Source organism: Balaenoptera musculus, chromosome 19 (genome assembly GCF_009873245.2).
Source record: "Balaenoptera musculus isolate JJ_BM4_2016_0621 chromosome 19, mBalMus1.pri.v3, whole genome shotgun sequence".
Classification (NCBI taxonomy): domain Eukaryota; kingdom Metazoa; phylum Chordata; class Mammalia; order Artiodactyla; family Balaenopteridae; genus Balaenoptera; species Balaenoptera musculus.
Window position 1 is genome coordinate 31,846,731 of NC_045803.1, and position 13,916 is coordinate 31,860,646.

At 36.5% G+C, this 13,916-nt stretch overlaps 1 protein-coding gene and 1 long non-coding RNA gene across 2 annotated transcripts in view; both read left to right on the top strand.

The window, feature by feature from the left end:
• The window catches only part of LOC118885054, an 81,820-nt gene that overhangs the window by 9,386 nt on the left and 58,518 nt on the right, over window positions 1-13,916 (top strand). The gene's annotated exons all lie outside the window — the stretch shown is intronic.
• On the top strand, window positions 7,883-8,644 carry LOC118885051 (peroxisomal membrane protein 11A-like). The gene is made up of 2 exons (XM_036833358.1): window positions 7,883-8,048; window positions 8,148-8,644. Exons 1-2 carry the CDS (start codon window positions 7,883-7,885, stop codon window positions 8,624-8,626), a joined length of 645 nt encoding a protein of 214 aa, XP_036689253.1. The 3' UTR covers window positions 8,627-8,644.

The window sequence follows — 13,916 nt, forward strand, 5'->3', positions numbered from 1 at the left end:
TTTCTTTTTGGTGCCTATTGAGTGGACCTGATGTCCTGCCTTGTTCCAATGGGATTACTTATAGTCATTCTCAAACTTTAATGTTCATGAAAATCACCAAGAGTACTTAGTAAAAGTGCAGGTTCTGGGGTTCCACCCTTAGAGATTGTGATTCAGTAATTCTGTGAAACAGGGCTTAGACATCTGCATTTAAACGTATACCCCTAAATAATTTTGAGGTAGATAGTACAAAAACCACAGTTTAAAACCCCTATTCTAGTCTCTGGGACTTGATCCTTCCTTAGGCTCATCCCATTACTAACCAAACTTGATTTTGACAGTCAGAAAGATTTTGACTTTTCCATAAGGAATTTCTGAATATCATAATCATTGTTACATTTTAGAATATTATTTTTGTTTCTGTTTTTCTGCTCATTAGAAACTTTACAGAGGTTCTAATACCTAGCTAGTAAGTCATTCAAGCATACCACAATTTAAAGAGTCCAGATTTTGCTCATGCTTTCGGCTCTAATCTCTTGTGGTAAAGATAACAGGGTGTTTTAGAAATGCATGAATCAGTGTCTCCGTCAGCACCCTGCATTTATTTTAGGGCAATAGAGGAAAGTGTCTTCTTCCTCTTGGGTTTGGATTCATGCTTAAATATTGCCTCATCAATGTGCCTATGTATGCCATTATAGGAGTAACATAAATTCATGTATAGATGGCATAAAGAGAATGGAGCTGGGCACAAGAATTCTGGAGACAGGAGGAATCCAGGTGCAGAAGAACTGCTCTCTATTGTAAGGTATTGGCTTGTATGAGGCCCACCCTGGCTCAGATGCAGTATTTCTCAGATTCAGATTAAACACTTTTGGAAAGAATACTTCATAGGGCATGTTGTGTACCTCCTATTCCATTGTATCAAGTGTGTGATAAGGCATATTCCCAGTGCCCAGAATTTGAAAAAATTCTGAGCAATTTTTTAACCCCTGGGTGTCATCAAGAAACTCAGGAAAAGATTTATGTTCTGGCCAAGATGGAGTCACAGGTACTGCCTGTTTACCCTCTCACCTGAAACAACTGGAAAATAAAACGAAGCAAAATACACAAGATAATTTTTTTTAGACCTTGGACATCAGGCAGTAAAGGACATTGATTCTTGAGAGACAAGAAACAAATGAGGTAACCCTACGATTGCCAAAGCTTACTGCTTTGAGGGAGTTTCCAAGTTGTGGAGCAGGAAGGGGAAATCTAGGTGGAGCTCAGCAGAATCCCTGGGTTGAGGAGTTGGAGCTGAGAATCGAGGGGACCCAAGGAAGCTGGAGTTCTCATGACAGAGTATTGAAGAGGAGAGAGCTGCACAGAGAGAGAACTCCGGATATTTCCAGAGGTCCTCTTGAGTATTCAGATTACTGATTGGTACGTGCATGTGAGGAAACTGCCCAAGACTGGGGAAAAAGCCATCAGAGAGGATTAGAGGGAGCAGTGGCAGCACTCACAGAGGTCCAATAATAGTGCCTGTTCTTGTTAGCCAGACTAGAACATCTCATAATTCATAGAGTATTGGAGAGAGTACTTAGGATCTTGTTCAGTAGTGGGGAGTAATCAGTAGTCAGGGACTAATCATTGATCCTGCCTAACAAGCAAGATCTAAAATGATCGAATGGTTTCTGAGGAACTTAACTATGTCATGGAATAAAACTCAAGAATATTTAAAGAAATACAAAAATACTCATCTCCCAGCAAGGGAACAGTCACAATGTCTAACATGCAAATGAATATTCCCATGCATTCAAATAAGCAAGGAAATCTTACCCATAATGTGGAGAGCAGTCCATCAATAAAAACCAAGTTAGAACTGACACAGATAATAGAATTAGTAAAGAAGGACATTAAAAATTATTGTAATTACATCCTATCTGTAGGTAGATACTTAGAATATGTTTTTTAAAAGGCACAAATTAAATGTCTAGAGGTGAAAATTATGTCTTAAATAAAAAATACACTAACAGCATATTAAATGTTAAGAAAAGATTCATGAACTTGACTGCACAAAATACAAACTATCAAAAATGAAACAGAGAGAAAAAAGAATTTATAAAAATGAGGCAGACATAAATCTGCCTAAGACAGAAATGCAAATCAAAACTACAATGAGATATCATCTCACACCGGTCAGAATGGCCATCATCAAAAAATCTACAAACAATAAATGCTGGAGAGGGTGTGGAGAAAAGGGAACCCTCTTGCACTGTTGGTGGGAATGTAAATTGACACAGCCACTATGGAGAACAGTATGGAGGTTCCTTAAAAAACTAAAAATAGAACTACCATACGACCCAGCAATCCCACTACTGGGCATATACCCTGAGAAAACCATAATTCAAAAAGAGTCATGTACCAAAATGTTCATTGCAGCTCTATTTACAATAGCCAGGACATGGAAGCAACCTAAATGTCCATCATCGGATGAATGGATAAAGAAGAAGTGGCACATATATACAATGGAATATTACTCAGCCATAAAAAGAAACGAAATGGAGTTATTTGTAGTGAGGTGGATGGAGTTAGAATCTGTCATACAGAGTGAAGTAAGTCAGAAAGAGAAAAACAAATACAGTATGCTAATACATATATATGGAATCTAAGGGAAAAAAAAAAAAAAAGGTCATGAAGAACCTAGTGGCAAGACGGGAATAAAGACACAGACCTACTATAGAATGGACTTGAGGATATGGGGAGGGGGAAGGGTAAGATGTGACAAAGTGAGAGAGTGGCATGGACACATATACACTACCAAACGTAAAATAGATAGCTAGGGGGAAGCAACCGCATAGCGCAGGGAGATCAGCTCTGTGCTTTGTGACCACCTAGAGGGGTGGGCTAGGGAGGGTGGGAGGGAGGGAGATGCAAGAGGGAAGAGATATGGGAACATATGTATATGTATAACTGATTCACTTTGTTATAAAGCAGAAACTAACACACCATTGTAAAGCAATTATACTCCAATAAAGATGTTAAAAAAAAAAAATCTGCCTCAGACATAAATACCTTACAGCAATTTCATTAAAGGTAAATGGATTAAATGCTCTGATTCAATTATATGCTGTTTACAAGAGACACACTTTAGATTCAAAGACACAAATACATTGAAAGTAAGAGGATGGATAAAAGATACACCATGAAAATAGTAACCAAAAAATAGACTTTAAGACAAAAGTGTTACTAGAGACAAAGAGGAATATTTTATGATGATAAAAGGAAGATATCAGGAAGATATAATATTTATAACATTTAGATATATAACAATTATAAACATATATGCACCTAACAACAGAGCCTCAAAATACATGAAACAAAACAGACAAACAAAACAGAATTGAATGGAGAAATAGATGATTCAGCAGTAACAACTGGAGACTTCAATATCCTGTTCTCAATAATGAATGAATAACTAGGCAGAAGATCAACAAGGAAATAGAAGACTTGAACAACATATGAATCAATCAGGCCTAACAGGCATCTATAGAATACTCCACCCCAAAAACAGCAAAATACACGTTCTTCTCAAGCCAACATTGAATATTCTCCAGGCTAGACCAATGATAGGCCACAAAACAAGCCTCAATAAACTTAAAAGGGTTGAAATCAACAGAGAGCATTTCCAACCACAATGGAATTAAATTAGAAATTAATACCAGGAGGAAATTTGGGAAATTCACAAATGTGTGGAAAATAAATAACACATTCCTAAATAATGAATGGGCCAAAGAAGAAATGACAAGGGAAATTAGAAAATATTATGAAATAAATGAATGTGAAAGCACAGCATGCCAACACTTAAGGGTCAGCCAAAGTCGTGCTTAGAGGGAAAGTTATGGCTGTAAGTGCCTATATTAAAAAAGTGGAAAATCTAAAATCAATATTCTTATTTTCCATCATAAGAGAAGAGCAAACTAAACTCAAAGCTAACAGAGGAACAGATAATAAGATAAAAGTGGAAATAAATGAAATAGAGACTAGAAAAACAATAGAGAAAAATCAGTGAAACCAAGATTTTGTTCTTTGAAAAGATCAATAAAATGCAAACCTTTAGTAGACTGATAAAGAAAAAAAGATAGAAGCCTCAAATTACTAAAATCAGAAATTAAAGAGGGAATATTACCATTAACCTTAGAGAAAAAAAAAGATTACAAAGGAGTACTATGAATAATTGTATGTCAGCTAATTAGATAACTTAAATGAAATGGACAAACTGAAAGTGACTCAGGAAGAAGTAAAAAATCTGAATAGACCTATAACAAGTAAAGAGATTGGATTAGTAATTTAAAATTTGCCACAGATCCCAGGCCCAAACAGCTTCACTGGTGAATTCTACCAAACATTTAAAGAATCAATTCCAATCTTTTACAAACGATTTCAAAAAATAGAAGAACTTAATCTGTAACACTAGTATTATTCTGATACCAAAACCAAAGATATCGTAAGAAAGTAAATTTTCAAATCAATATCCCCTGTGAATATAGACATAAAAATCCTTTTAAAATACTACCAAACTGAATCCAGTCATGGACTAAAGGGGTACACCACGAGAAAGCGGTGTTTATCCCGGGAATATATCCAAATTTGGTTTAATATCTGAAAATCAATGTAATACACCATCTTAATAGAATGAAGCACAAAAACACATGATCATCTCAGTTGATGCAGAAAAGGCATTTGACAAAATCCAGCACTCTTTCGTGATAAAAGCTGTGAACAAAGTAGGAATAGGAGAGAACTTCCTCAGTCTGATAAGTAAAGGGCATCTATGAAAATCCCACAGATAAATAGTGCCATATTTAATGGTGAAAGACTGAATGCTTTCTTCCTAAGATCAAAAATCAGATAAGGATGTCAGCTGTCACTACTGCTATTTATCATTTTACTGGAGATACTGGCCAGGGAAATTAGGCAAGAAAAAGAAATAAAAGGCATCCAGATTGGAAGGAAAGAAAGAAATAAAATTTTTTCTATTTGTAGTTGACAAGACCTAGCAAGGTTGCAGGATATAAATGAAATCCTGCAATTTTTTTTTTTTTTTTTTTTGGGCTGTGTTCGGTCTTCATTGCTGTGCGTGGGCTTTCTCTAGTTGTGGTGCGCGGGGGCTACTCTTCATTGTGGTGAGCAGGCTTCTCATTGTCGTGGCTTCTCTTGTTGCGGCGCACAGGCTCTAGGCACGCAGGCTTCAGTAGTTGTGGCACACAGGCTCAGTAGTTGTGGCTTGTGGGCTCTAGAGCTCAGGCTCAGTAGTTGTGGTGCACGGGCTTAGTTTCTTCGCGGCATGTGGGATCTTCCCAGGCCAGGGCTCAAACCCGTGTCCCCTGCATTGGCAGGCAGATTCCTAACCACTGCAAGTGACAATATGCAAGTCAGTTGTACTTCAATGCACAAGCAATAAACAATCTGAAAATGAAATTAAGAAAACAAATTTACAGTAACATCAAAACAGTAAAATAGTTAAGAATGAATTTTTTAAAAAGAAGTGCAAGACTTTTTCATTGAAAACTACAAAGTTTTGTTGAAAAAAATTGAAGATCCAAATAAATGAGAAGACATCCCATGTTCCTGGGTTGGAATACAATATTATTAAGATGGAAATACTTCCCAAATTGATCTACAAGTTCAATATAATGCCTATCAAAGTCTCAGTTGGCTTCTTTTGAAGAAATTGTCAGGCTGATCCTAAAATTCATATGGAAATGCAAGGGACTCAGAATAGCTAAAATAATTCTGAACAAGAAGAAGAAAGTTAGAGGACTACACATCTTGACTTTAAAACTTACTAGAAAGCTACAGTAATGAAGACAGTGTAATATTGGTACAAGGACAGACATATAGATTAATGGAATAGGATTAAGAGTCCAGAAGTAAACCCTTACACTTATGGTCAACTGATTTTTGAAAAGGATGCCAAGATAATCTAATAGAGAAAGAACACTCTAGATACTCACACTCGAAAGAATAAAATTGGATCTCTACCCCACACCCACACAGAAATTATCTCAAAATTGGTCATAGACCTAAATGTCAGAGCTAAAATGATAAAACTCTTAAAAGAAACCATAGGAGTAAATCTTTGTGATACTGAGGCAATGGTTTCTTAGATACAACACCAGAAGTACAAGCAACAAAAGGAAACTAGGTAAGTTGAATCTTTCATGCTTCAAAGGACACCATCAAGGAAGTGCAAGACAGAATTCTCTGGCTGTCCAGTGGTTAGGACTCCATGCTTTCACTGCCGAGGGCCTGGGTTCAGTCCCTCGTCGGGGAACTAAAATCCCGCAAGCCGTGTGGTGCGGCCTAAAAAAGTAAGGATGAGGGTGATAAGATAGTGGAGCAATATCCTTAAAGTACTAAAATAAAAATACTGCCAACATAGAATTTGCTACCCAGAAAAAAATCTCTTTAAAAAACAGAGGCAAAGTACTAACTTTTTCAGAAATACAAAAGCTGGAAGTATTTATCACCAGTAAACCTACACTAGTAGAAAGAAAGGCTAAAGGAAGTCATTCAAGCAGAAGGAAAATGGCACCAAGTGGAAATATGGATCTACACAAAGAAGTAAAGAACACCAGAAATAGTAACTACATGGGTAAATATATAAGATTTATTTTTATTATGTAAATCTCTAAAAGAACTAACTGTGTAACAATGTGTTGTGGGGTTTATAGCATAGTTATAAGTAAAATACTTGACAAAAAAAGGTAGGAGCAAAGAAATGGAAGTGTACAATTTAAGGCTCTTTTATGTAAACTGATACAATATCACTGGAAAGTACACTGTAATTAAAGATGTATACTATAAATGCTAAAGCAACTACTACTAAAACAAGAGTTATAGCTAGTAAGCCAACAAAGGAGATAAAATGGAGTAATAAAAAATATTCAATACAAAAATAGGCTGAAAAATAGGAAAAGGGAAAAAAGAATAATTGGGACAAATAGAAAATAAATAGCATTCATTAATTACTGTGGTGGTTTTAATGTATGTCCAAAAATTTTTCAGTATTCCTTTCTCCAAAAAATGGAGCTCAATTCTCCTCCCCTTAAGCATGAGCTAGACTTTGTGACTCACTTCTACCCAAGAGGGTATGAAAAGGGAAAAAAAATAGTAACTTTGCAGTGGAGAAACATGGCAGACACCACCTCAACCAAATGATCAAGGTTTACATCACCAGCACTAAGTCATGATGACACAATGCACCCCTAACATGATGTGATGGGAAGAGTACTTCACTTTTGTGGTAGACTTCCTCAAGATACATAATCCCAATCTAATCATGAAAAACATCAACCAAACCCAAATTGAGGGACATTCTACAAAACACCTGACCAGTGATCTTCAAAAGTGTCAAAGCCATGGGAAATAAGGAAAGACTGTGAAACACAGAAAGACAGATTGGAGGAGACGAAGGGGTCATGACAACTAAATGCAAGGTGATAGTGGACTGGATCTTGGAAAAAAGGATATTCGTGGAAAAACTGGTGAAACCCAAATAAAGTCTGTTGTTTAACTTAAAAAAAAAAAAAGAAAAGAAATAGCAAGATGATAGACTTAAACTTAACCACATCAGTAATTATATAAAATGTAAATAGTCTAAACACCCCAATTAAAAGGCAGTGATGGTCAGATCAGATTAAAAGACCATGACCAAAGTATATATGCTGTTTACAAGAAATACAAATGAAATATAAAGACACAAATAGGTTTAAAAGTAAAAGGATGGGCACCCGCCCCCACAGGGGCGGGGAGACTCGGCCCCTCAGGTGGGCAGAGACCAACCCTCCTGCGGGGACCCGTCGGCCGCCCCTGAGGACTCGCAACAGAGCACAGTGCAACTCTTGTCCTTGGGCTGGGTGCCATGGACGCGTTCATCAGCTTCACCAACCAGACCCAGGGCCGGGACCAACTCTTCAGAGCCACTAAGTACACAGGCATGTTGCTTAGATATTTGTTAGAGCCTAAAGCTGACAAAGAGGAGGTTGTTATGAAGCTCAAGAAACTGGAGTCCAGTGTGAGCACTGGCTGTAAATGGTTCAGACTAGGCAATGTGGTACATGCTGTACAGGCGACCCAGCAGAGCATTCATGTCACTGACCTGGTGCCCCGCGTGTACCTAACATTAGCCAGCCTGAACCTTGTGATTTATTTCATCTGTGACCCCATCATCTTCGTGAGGAGTGCAGGGCTTGCCTCTGGCATTAACAAAGAGAAATGGCGAATGTGGGCTGCACGCCATTACTACTATTCTCTTCTGCTGAGCCTGGTCAGGGATCTGTATGAAATCTCCCTGCAGATGGAACAGGTTGCACACGACAGGGCAAAGAGGGAGAAATCACCATCCCAGGATCCTCTTGGGTATAGCGTGGCTAATGAGGAAACAGAATGGCTCCAGTTCTTTCTTCTTCTCTTATTCCGATCTCTGAAGAAACATCTTCCCTTGCTCCTGGACACAGTGAAGAACTTCTGTGATATCCTGAACCCTTTGGACCAGCTGGGGATCTATAAGTCCAATCCTGGCATCATAGGCCTTGGAGGTCTCATGTCCTCTATAGCAGGCATAATCACTGTGGCGTATCCTCAGATGAAACTGAAGACCCACTGAGGTGGTTTCGGGCTGAAGACTAGTACCTGCTTTCAAGACAACCTGTTAGTGAAATGGACATTTGCATTAAGCACAGCCATGTCATGCTGTGCTTACGGACTTATTCACATGAGCACTGAGTGACCTGTGAGGTGAACAGAGGTGGGGCCAAGAATGGTGGAGGGGAGAACGTGAAGTTTTATGTGTTTTCTAGAGCGCTGGAGTGACTTCTGAATTTCTGAGTATTTTTCCTTCATCTAACATTTATTGAGCATCTCTTTTGTGCATATTAGGAACTTAGTGGTTGCTGAACGAATAAAAATTGAAAGAGAAAAATTGAAAAAGATCCAAACTAACAAGTGGACTCTAATATAAGTGACTTTTGGGCCATGTGCCTCACTACTTTTGCCCAACTACAGTAGGACTGATACACGCCCTCTCTCAGATCTAGTAGAGGCCCCTTATTCTCTGATCAGTTACCCCACTTCCTCCATAGCTGCCAGTGCCAGCATAGAGGAGAGCTGGGCTTATAGCCTCTTAACTTGACTTTTACATCACTGAGCTCCTGTTCTTCCTCTGTCCAGTAGTAAAATCAGAAGTGCATCAGGCACCTTCATAGTATAAATTGTGTCTTTAGGTAACACAGTGAGGAAACAAAAAATCCGAAGCAGATAGAAAGGACTTGAGGTAAAAATAATGTGGTAAGTCACAATTGGTGCCTGCGGGTTTTCCTGTGACAGATGAGGAGACTGAGGTTAAAACTGAGGATAGAACTGACTCCCAATCCAGTGCTCTTTCCATATTTCACTGCCTTCCTGATTGAGTGGAAGTGCAAGACTCTCCAGAATCCTGTGCGAAAATCCTTTTTTAGAACCTTTCTTGGCCAGTGGTTTATATTCTATTCTACAAAAATTAAAACTATATCTAGATCCACCAGTAGGATTGTTTAAAACCATATAACAGTTTGGGCACTTACGCATTAATTTTCATCAAAATTTGTACAGTTGAGAAATTTCATGAATACGATGAAATTCTACTATATTCTACAATAAATCAGAGTTCATATTTGTAGGGTGGTTGGGGGAGGTGGAGAAGAGCAGTAAGGGGCTAGGGAAGAGGGCAGTAGAACGATGAGTCAGTGCCACTTACTCGTGTTTCTACTTCTCATCTTGGATGTTGGGTTCTTATTTGTGATTACAGATCCTCTTAATGTGAGGCAAGTGAGGTAGAGAAATAGGGTACCATCAGGTAAGAGGTCAGTGTCAGTCCTGCCAGTAAAGCCATCACATTTATCCAAATGGAAATGAGAAAAGAAATGTGCACTAAGTAAATTTCCCATAAACGTGATTGAGATTCTTAAAAAGTAGACTCAGGTCCTTGGCTCTCTATTTTTAAAGTGACCAATCAAGATACGGGATTTGAGAAAGAACATTTTGGGAATTTTAAGATAAATAAAAGCTGCTAGATCAGGGCAAATAAAAAATTTAACTATTTTTACTTCATCCAGATCTTCTACTGTAATAAATTATGCCTAATAAACTTATAGACAAAAAAAGAGTAAAAGGATGGAAAAAGATATACTGTGCTAACAATAATCAAAAGTAAACTAGAGGGACTAACTAACATCAAAGTAGATTTCAGAGCAAAGAATATTACCAGGGAGAAAAAAATATCATTTCATAATGATGAAGGGATAATTCATCAAGAAAAAGATTTCAAAAATGTTATGCACATCATAATACAACCTTAAAAATATATGAAAAAAACTGACATAAGTTAAAGGAGAAATCCAGAACTATAGTTGGAATTTTCAACACTGCTTTCTCAGTGACTCATAAGTAGGTAGAAAATCAATAAAAGTATAAATGACTTGAAAACCACTGTCAACCAGCCTGACCTAAATGACATTTATAGAACACTTTACGCCCCAAGTGCAGAATGAAAATTCTTTTCAAGCACATATTCTAGGCCAAAAAACATTTTTTCATTCATTTAAAAAGATTCAGACCATGTAAAGTATGTTCTTTATCCACAGTGATATCAAATTAGAAATCAGTAATAGAAAGATGTCTAGAAAAATCCTCAAATATATGGAAGCTAAATAACACACTTCTAACTCACTATGGGTCAGAAGAAATCAGAAGGGAATTTAGGAAATATTTTGAACTGAATTAAAATGAAAATGTAACACATAGGATGCTGCTAGGGCAGTACTTACAGGGAAATTTATAGTGCTAAATACCTAAGTGAGAAAAGAAGGAAAGTTTCAAATCAGTAACCTAACCTTCCACCTTAAGAAACTAGAAGAGCAAATTAAACCCAAAGTATACAGAAGAAAGGAAATAGTAAAGATTAGAACAAAGATCAATGAAATATAGAGCAGAAAAATGAGAAAAATAAATGAAACCAAAAGTTGGTTATTTGAGAAGATCAATAAAATTGATAAACCTCTAGCCAGACTGACAAGGAAAAAGAGATTTAGGACACAAATTACTAATACCAAGAATGAGAGAAGTGGCATCACTACAGATTATGCTGGTATTAATAAGGATAATGAGGGACTATTATGAACAACTTAGATACTAATAAATTCAACAACTTAGATGAAATAAGCAAATTCATTTTGAAAGACACAAACTATCAAAGCTTACTGAAGAAGAAATAGATAACCTGAATAATCCTATCTGTTAAAGAAATTAAATTTGTATTTAAAAATATTCCCATGAAAAAATGACAGGCCCAAATAGCTTCACTTGGGAATTCTGCTAAACTTTTAAGAAGAAAAAAATACCAATTCTCACAAACACTTCTAGACAATTGAAGAGAAGGGAACACTTCCCAACTCATTCTATAAGGCCAGCATCACCCTGATACCAGAACCAGACAGACATTACAATAAAAGAAAATTACAGACCAGTATTCCTCATGAACATAGATGCAAACATTCTAAAGAAAAAAGAACTCATAATTTACGAAAAGCAAAACCCCAGTGCTTCTCTTAATTCAGTTGAGGTTTTTGGTAGAAAGCCACATGCATTTATATTTCTAATAAGTATATACTATAGATGTACACTTTGGTATTTGGTGTTCCTAAAGTACTGATTCTAGTGAGGAAGCACTAGAACATGAAAAAGCCACAAACAGAAATGGCTTTGCCCTCTGGGGGACTTTATAGCTGCCTTCACTATATAAAGGTAGTAGACGGCCACCTCTGGTTATACATCATTTAATTTATGTGACACTCTGGGTAGGATTTAACTTTAAGGTGAGCTTATTCTTTGTTTCCTTTGGCAATCACTTGAACATTTTAAAAAATCAGCAGCAATTACCACTTGTAATTTCAGGGTTTTAAAACTCCTTCTATGACTTCTTCTAGAATATTTAAAATTTGTAGTATTTAGATAATATTTCGCCCACCGTTGTCTCATTTCTTCTGAAATTTGTCAAGATTTGAAGTAATGAATGTAAAAGAAATTTACTGTATCTATATTTTAAAAGTTCAATTTTTCAGTGCTTCATTTCCTTCAGTGCTTTATGTTTATTATGTGTATTTTTTCATGATAATCTTAACAGATAATAATCTTTACTCATAAAATTATGAACCAAATATGTTTTACTCATATATTGTTTTACTAGAAATATTTTGGTTAACTTTTGCATTCATGTCTGTCTATCATAAATCCTCAATTAATTGGGTTACTTAAAGGGTGTATACAGTGCTGTACTTGGTCCACAGAGGGCTAACCAGCTTTGTTATTTTTTTAGTCTTTACGTTTGTTTTAACTCTTGTTCCTAACCACATAATGTGCTTTTTAACAAGTAAAGATTCTAGCAACATTAGTAAGCTCTTGCTGATATGTTTTATTATTATAATCACTGCTTTTAATTTTGAAACTCTAAACAGTAAATTAACCCACAAGATCATATGGGTTCTATGAAAAATACATTGCAATTTATTGTAAATATAGCATTACTATAAATACTAACATTATTGTTGCATAATTATTTAGATTAAATTATGTTATGATAAAACTGTGTCACTTAAGAATGAATCAAAAACCTATTTGGTGAGACACTGAAAATTTTCTTGTGGTAATTGAGTGCCTGGATTATGCATGGATGATAAACAAATTAAGGATATAATCGAAGGAATTGCTACCTTGGCTTAATGACTCTCCAAAGGTTATATTCAAATAATTATCCTTCATTTCTAGGTTGATAAAATAATTAAGTTAAAAATGTGACCCTAAAACTGTTTTAGAAAACTACTGCTATAACGACAACAACAACAACCATCATGTTAACAAATAATAATAGCAATTATTACTACCACTAGTAGAGTACCCCCATTTGGTGAGCACTTGCTTTGAGCCATTCACTGGGTCAGTCAGGCAAAATATATTATTTAATCCTCACCACAATCCTCTAATGTAAGACTTACTATCCTCATTATACATACAAGGAACACTCCCTCAGTTTTCTTTTGTGGAACCACATCTCTTCCATTGTTAATTCATACAGTTTAGGTAGATTTGCTCCAGCCCCAGGTTCCAGAGGGGGCAACAAAGCTTAGGCCCGGCCAATTTGAGATTCTCATCCCAGTGGCCCCAGTGTTCGCTTTAAAGAGGCAAGTGATGCAAGCTGAGTCAGTGAAGACTTCCCCAAGACCATTTCTGGAGCTACTGTTTTCAGTAATAGTATGGCCTATCTCAGATAAGATTGCTGCAATACATGTGGACATTCAGGATGCGAAATTCAATTCACTTGTACTTCTTCCTGTGTCTCTAAAGTTATGATGGAAGATTGGAAACATTCATGGGCCCACCTGAGCCCTGCTCCTATAATTCATGGGGGCTCTTAACCTCATATTAAGCCCAAATATCAGTGAAATCATGGTTTTGATGTGCTATGTCTTTTCTGATATAAATTAAAGTAGACACATAATCATTAAGAAAATTTTATCTGTGTACTACCTAAAATGATTTCATGTCTTGCAGTGGTCTACATACCACATTTTGGGAAATTCTGGACTAGAAAAGAAGTCACACTGTCCTGTGTTGTTTAGAATGCTATTTTTGTTTATGCATTTGTATTTAAAGTTATAACACCTACCTTCCAAAAAAAAAAAAAGCCACTATGAGCAATTATGGGGGAAAAAAACACACCTAAAAGAAGAAACATTTTGGATTGTATTTTAACTCATATTTTGTGCCAGTATAGAAATGAAGCAGTTATGAGATGGTCACTTTTTGCATATTTGATAAAGTTTTTCTCTTGTAATCCATGCCATTTCTCTGGAGCCTCACCTGTA